This window comes from Anopheles maculipalpis, chromosome 2RL (genome assembly GCF_943734695.1).
Source record: "Anopheles maculipalpis chromosome 2RL, idAnoMacuDA_375_x, whole genome shotgun sequence".
Taxonomy (NCBI): Eukaryota; Metazoa; Arthropoda; class Insecta; order Diptera; family Culicidae; genus Anopheles; species Anopheles maculipalpis.
The window spans coordinates 91,521,404-91,528,654 of record NC_064871.1 but is presented as its reverse complement, the minus strand read 5'-3'; the positions used below and the strand labels follow the sequence as shown (position 1 = coordinate 91,528,654).

At 41.9% G+C, this 7,251-nt stretch overlaps 1 protein-coding gene across 7 annotated transcripts in view; it reads left to right on the top strand.

The window, feature by feature from the left end:
- LOC126567843 (alpha-catulin) overlaps positions 1-6,417 on the top strand; it is a 63,419-nt gene extending 57,002 nt beyond the window's left edge. For 3 of the 7 annotated variants that reach the window (XM_050224162.1, XM_050224161.1, XM_050224163.1), the window contains one exon: positions 6,269-6,417. In XM_050224162.1, coding sequence (XP_050080119.1) covers positions 6,269-6,394 — 126 coding nt within the window. In that variant the 3' untranslated portion in view covers positions 6,395-6,417. Of the gene's footprint in view, positions 1-3,962; positions 4,214-6,268 lie in introns of those variants that run through there. The other 4 variants (XM_050224159.1, XM_050224158.1, XM_050224160.1 and 1 more) reach the window with 4 other exon arrangements.
- The last annotated feature ends 834 nt before the right edge of the window (positions 6,418-7,251 follow it).

Here is a 7,251-nt window from a genome sequence, read left to right as displayed (position 1 = left end):
GGTTACCGCAAACACTGACACAAAATACTTCATTTCATCGCGTTTTACTCGTGTCCTGTTTCTCTAGTATGCTCTCCTTATAGAAAATTCTTATCGCATTGGGTTCTGCTGTCATGAAAATGGATTGTATGTACTTTCACTAGCCTGTTTATTGTTAGTGAGGAAAACTCGTGAACGTATGCATTTAAAAAATAGGGTTTGCCTACATGTTTGGTGGTCCCTATTGTTGAGGACTGTAAGGCAATAAGTAGGAGTCTTTGCCATGAAAGTCATAGTTTGCTCGGTGGTCAGTTTCTCCATTTGACCATAAGCTTATCAGAATAAATTTTTCTTTTCGAGTTCTTCGTATAAGTGTCCGTTGCTGAGTACGATCTAGAGCACATATCCTTCTTTTCAGTCAGAGATCTTTTCGAGGAAGCGTTCTGCGTCAAAATTATTAAACAAAAAGGTCAGTTTTGATATTCCCTATCTTTGAAATTGGCGTCTAGTAGAATGATGCGTACAAAAATGAGACATGAAAAGCATCGACAGTGACTTCATCATGACAATGTCCATCTTGCTCAGCACTTTCGACACCAATGAAGGGTTATTCGGATCTCTTGATTAAAATTTGTAGAATATGTAGGTTGTAATAATAAGAATGTACAGTCTACAAAGACTCTAAATAAATCAGTTTTATCATCTAATTTTATTTCTGCATATTTGGCTGCATAAAAGAGTACGAGTTAGAAGGTCAGACGAATGCTACTAAATTTTTTAAATGCATACGTTACAAATACGAGTCGGACACTCTAATTGAGTCTGGATGCTATTGTTCAAAATCACCGACCCACAACTAAAACCTACTTAGTGACATTGAACTAATTCTGAACTCTGTTTTGCTGAGTAGAAAGGCTAGTTTCGCACCGCAACAGCTGGCCCTGTGGTTTTGCGTAGCACGTGTTAAATAATGTAGATGCAATGAAGGAAAACTATGTACGAATCGTGTTTGCGATGTGGTTAAAGTTGCAATAACAACTTTCGAGTGTTGTTGTTGTGCTGCAATCAGGTTGTGCTGTGTGATTATTATTTTCGACTGTTCAGCCATTCGGAAACACTGAAAACTCTAAGCTGCGTTCGAGTCCGGTAGTTGCTGCAAGTAGTTAAACAAGCATTTAATATTAATTATATGCCTTTCTCTTCTTTCCCTTTTTTTTCTCCCACCCGATCCAACCTACGCCCTGCCCAAAACACGTACCAACCTTCCTGTGCACCTTATGGGTTTTCTTCTGCTCGTGGTTTGGCGCTTGTGCACTTTCTTCCAACCCTAAACTCGGCGTACTGGAATATACACGCTTTTGGAATGCACTCGAAACCTCTGGCACCTGTGGATGTGTAAATGTTTGTGATATCGCTTCTACTTCCTGAATTAAAACACTTACACAAACACACAAACATACAAACAAACAAAAACTGCAACTGCACTGATGGTTTTCATGAAAAAAAAAACTTCGCTATCAAACTTCGTTCGGAATGTGTCACGAACTGGCCGTTGGGTTCGTTAAACTTGTTTGCTGTGGTAACCGCATCCATTTGCATCATTTAAACACTGGGACAATCCAAACGGGATGGAAAACAGTACGCGTTGCGATTACCGCAGCAGGTACCTTTCAAGACAAAGTAAAGAACGTGCGAGACGGTCTACGCAAGCATACGAAACATGCTACCAACATTCCCAGACACAAACGAGCTTTCGGGGTTGAATGCAGAACAATATCCGTCCATAGGAGGAAGAATCCGTAGTAGAAGGAGGCATCGATAAGAACATATCTGAATGACGCACTGCTGAACGTTACTGCGAAAGCAATGAATTTCCCTTCTTGAAGGGGAAAGCTTGAAGAAGAAGAACGGAATACAAATTTCGTTTGCAAATGCTACACACGGAAAGTCCGCAGATCTACAGGTGGAAAATGCAGGTGCACTTCAGGCGACCCCGACGTTGGAAATGCTAGGGCGAAAGTTAACGTAAGCCGATTTGACGAGGTTCTTTTCGAGTAAGTGTGTTTCCTTTGCTTCCTTGCTGTAGGAACCGTTCGTTTGCCTGCATGTGCACTTGCACCACAACCAATGGTTCGAATCGATTGGTGCCTAACGTTGTTTGTGCTACTCAATCGCGTCGCGCGAAACTGAAGGCTTGCTATAAATAATACACATGTGCCGTGCAAAAGCGCAAAAGGAAGGATCTAAATGCAGGCGTGTGTTTTGCGCTGGGACCTGTTTGAATGCAGCTCGCGTGGTAACAAACGAACTTAATCGCATGACAAACGGTGCTTGCGGATGACATGGTGGTTCTAGGCAAAAGGGACAACGACACACATCCACGTGAGCGTGATGGTTCGCAAAATGTGGCAAATAGACTGTCAGGAACTGCAGTAAATGTGACGCAACTAATAAGATTGCTGTAGAAGTCAGTTAACGTGTGTGTAGCCCCGGTAATTTGGAACTACTAATTGTCAAAGGACGGATCTTCGTGGCAGTTTATTTCACCAAGCACAAGTAGACTGAAGAAAAAATGGCCTTAAATAGCAGCTAGTATGCAGGAGCAATAACGTACTTTTAATAACAGAAAAAGAAGTATTATATTAAGATTTATACAGGGTAATCAAAATCTAAATAAGGAAAAATCTATAATAATGTTCTAGTAAAACCTATTGGGGAAGTAAAATGAGCAGTAAAATTTTACAATATATGCATATCAAGTATGAACCAACCATATCTGAGCATAAATTATTATAAATATTTTGCGTACGATGGATCGCAGTAGATTGTACAAGGATAAGAACGTATTATTCAAAATAATAAGACAACAGATAGTTTATTAGAGAGCTCTAGCAGGAAAGATGATCAATTTTTTCACAGTATTTTAATACTGTTCTGAAAGGTCCAGGCTCAGAACATGCAAAAATTCCTCTCGCCATTTGTTACAGACGCTTAAAGTGTTATTAAGTGGAAAATGTTTGGATAATTGTCTACAAAAAATCTGTGTCCAGAATACAGGAAAAAGTATTAATAAATTACAAATTAAATGGAGGGCTGGATTTGAACCCCTAGCCTGCCGTTTGGCATGCTCGGGGTTCAAATTCCTTTCCCTCGTAGTGAGGTCTGGCTATCCAACTACGGTGGTATTAGCAAGTCTAAAATTACAACGGCTGAAGTTTAGGACACAGGTAACCACCACCAATCAGTACTCTTTTGCACCATTTAACAGTAGGCCAATAGAGAGATTTAGCGAACGTTACCATCACCTCCAAGATAGTTGATTCGTTTTAGTGGATCGGATACACGTACTCCCTAGGATATAAGCACGTAACTCGCGATTCGCACCTCATGTGGACACCGTTTGCACTCAGCTTGGCCGTGCCGGGAGATCTCTCAGGAGTTCCAGCATCTTCACTCGCATCGCACAACAAACAAACTCAGGCATGCTGCAAACGAGTGCTGTCATTGTGTTGTTGTTACGCAGTTTGATGTTTTCTGTTGCTTTTACTAAACCACCTAAATCTTGTGCCCAGGCCGGCCAGACCTTTAACCATCAAGTTCATCAGCGGGTAACCGTGTCTCATGGCTTGTCACGAATCATCTGCTAGCGACTGCATTCGGCTATCTTCATCGGTTGTTGGAAGTTACCGTTCATCTTGAATAGTGTCGCCCGTGTGCTAGGTCTTTTCCCGTTCACTTATCGCGTTTGTTCGCCTGCACCTTCATCATCATGTGGCCCCCGTCCGATGTATCCCGAGTGCAAGTGAGCCACCCTTTCAGTAGGACACCGACTAAAGAGAAAGCAAAAAAAAATACAACAGGGATAACACTGTGTTCCGATACTAACTTCGCCTACTCTTCCCACTCGAACATCCAACGATGTCGGTCTCGTTGTTATCCTCTTGGCTGATTGTTTCGCACTCCTCGTCCACGGTTCGTGACAGCAACTCGGAGCAATGAAGGGCCAGCTGACCTGTGAGTATAAACGGGTAAGAACAGCGCTAATCACGTTCTCAGCCAAACCACCGTACAAAATTTGAATATAGACTCATATCTATTCGCATGCATTCAGCCTAAACGTCAGTACGGAGAAGTGTATGTCTAAGAGTCAAGTGCGACGTCGTTCGTTAGTTTGAGTGTGCGAATGGCGGTGGTTCAATAAGCAATCGAAAGGTGTGTCCACCGAGTGCGTGAATGCGAACTGTGTGTGTGTGTGCGGGGAGGGGGCGGGTCAAATTGGGGAAGGGCGATAGAGTAATGCAGTGATTAGCAAAAGAGACAGACTTAAGCCTACGATAGAACACCCTCAACATATGCTCAATCAAATCAATATTGCGCACCAGTGCTCCAATCGGCAGGCCACCAAGCACCAAGCTAAGAGCTAAATGGCACTTCCTGGGAAATCAGTGAACTGGGGGTTAACGAAATTTGCAAGCATTTTGGCAAAAGGAAAAAAAATCACGGTAGTTGTTAAAGAAGATTCCTTACTAACCTATTACTATCGCACCGACCGTGCAGGAGATCATGTTGCTATTGCTAGGTCGAACATGTCTGCGAATATGTTTAAACGTCCCCGCCTAATGCTTGCCCTTGTGTTGCTGTAATGTCTGTCATCTTGAGTCGATATTGTGGAACAGTACGCGTTGACTGTTGTGCGTGTGTGCTAGAATCATCTGCACGAGAATCAAAACCAGCATTTAAAATATCATTCTTGGGACTCAGGACGAGCCAGGTTCCAACGAGGTTCGAGCTTTCTTCGTACTAAATTCTCTACCCAACTTCCCTCTCAATCGATTAAATATAGTAACGCTTTGTGTGGCGATGCACAAAATCCATTGAAGTAATCCGGAGCTCACCGTTATTTGCTTCGCACGATGAAATAAAACTCCCATTTCGTCTAATAAAGGATGAAATCCTCACAAATCCCTTCGAGATTCCCGTGAATCCAATCAGTCAACCCCATAATCCTGACTGTCCTTTTTCCACTGTACGGGAGGTTCTTCTCCTCGCTGGGTTGAAAATTTGTCCCCTGTGCGTTTGTGACTCGTATTGATCGTGCAACCCGAAATTTTAAAATCTCAATCACGTTTCGTGTCTTAGAATTCAGCAGCACCCACAATCTCACGTTGCATCTTGCCACTTTTCTCGTTCTACCGCTTCTTCCGAAACCAAACCGTACAGGCACGCCCTACCGTTAACCGTCGCCGGTCGTACGATTTCGATGGGATACGTAAATCGATGTGGTAGCTTCCATCCGGGAGAGGTTCCGAAGTTGGATTGTGTCCTTCTTTTTCGGATCCCTGTGGAGTGCAAGCTGTAAGAAAAAGGAGAAAATGCTCACCGTTCTAGAAGTTCTTGCTGGGATGAAGCACAAACGTTGACTGCATTAAAGCGCAACCGGTTACAAACGTTGATGTTTTTGGAATCAGACTCGCGATTGTTCCATTTTTTTGGAGGAAATGACGAGTCTCTTTCTCTCTCCCGCTCTTTGTTCCACAATGGGAAATCGGATTTGATTTTGAGCCTGTGTTTGAATTTGTTTTCGATATTGTTTTATCTTTCTTTAGTTTTTTGGTTTTCTCCTTTGACTTTTCAATTTTAGTTTAACTTGTTGTCCAAGAGAAATATCTGCGACACTTTTTAGCAAAGGAAACGTAATGTTGGTGTTTTAAGTCTTCGGGGAGAAGGAAATCTGAGTCGTTTCATAAAATGTTTCATGCTTTTTTTTTATTTTGAAAGAAACATTAAAACGTCACGAAACATTATTGAATGTAAACTATGCTTCTTAAATATTTTTTCTCTTGTTTTGGTTGCTTTTCATTTTTCATGTACTAGTTTTTTATTTTTTTATTGATTTTCCCCTCCATTTTGCTTAACATTATATGGAGCCTGATTTGTATTTTATTGAACTTTGGTTTCTATTTTTGTAATCCATGTTTTCTACGCGTTTGTTAACATTTGTTTTTATGTTTTGAGTATTGGTTATTAGTTTTTGCGCAGCACTTTTCTATGATTGTACGATTGTGTTTGTATTTACAGATTGAGTAGTTTTATGTTATGTTTATTTGCGTTGGTTTGTTTGTTCTGTTAGTTGCTTTTCTGTTCTTGTTACTGCTTAGGGTTTGACTAATGGAATGCAAATGTATGCAAAACGATGCCAAACGTTGTTTTGCTAATATAATGTTCTTTCTTTTTCTCATATTTCTTTCACCAACACACACAAACACTTACACAAATGAAAAAACAACAGTATAAACTAGATTTCAGCGGATTGGCGGGCCGGGCGGCAGCCGGCGGTTCGCGGGACGATGACGGTGCGTCGGGACTGCAGGGCGATAGCAAGGGCTCGACGACCAGCAACGAGGCGAGCATGTGACAGTACGGGATGGCCCGCCGGGGCGTTAAAGGTGACGCCCGGCGGACCCGAGTCTCCTTCCTGCTCTTTTAGAATAAGCATTAAACATTGCATATGTCCATATTTATCGAATTTATATATGTTTGATGGTTCTCGTGTAGCCCCGAGAAGCAGCGACGAACACATACTAGAGACGGGCAGTCCGTGCAGCCAAACGAAGCCAATCCACCAGCCATTACTGTTTGTTAATATATGTGTATATGAAATCATAAATATTGAAATATGAATGTTTAGTGACCGGAAATCCAAACCAAACAAAAACAAAAAAAAACGAACAAACAAAACATCAAATTCCTAGACAAAATCGTGCGCTTTTCTAAGCGTTATCGATCGAGAGAACTTCCAAATTCTCCCACTCAAGTCAAGGCGAAATTAAGGGAGAGAGAGAGAAAGAGAGAGAGAGACACAAAGAAAAAAGCTTTTTCCACTACTCTTTATCTAAAAGCCTCATTCTACAGATTTTCCTAGCACACCCTAAATCTTGAGCGTATTAGCGTTCAATTTCTTCACTAGCAAAGTTTCTTCTCCAAATCACCACACTCTTAGGCACTTCTCTCGTGGTAGGTTACAACTAAATACAACAACACCCACACAATGGCTTTTAGGGCAGGGCAGAGGCAAAGACAGGGCTTTGGACAGGGCTTTAAAGGCTTATGCGCAACAAATCGATCTCGATCGGGACATCCGCGTCCGTCGTTTGGATCGTTCCGGCAAAGTAAGCTCCTCCTCGCAACTCGGCAGCTTTTTAAACGTTCGTTTGTTCGTCTTTAGTCACGGTAGCTGTACCTTTAAAGTTAATTCTTAGGTAGAGCGAAAGG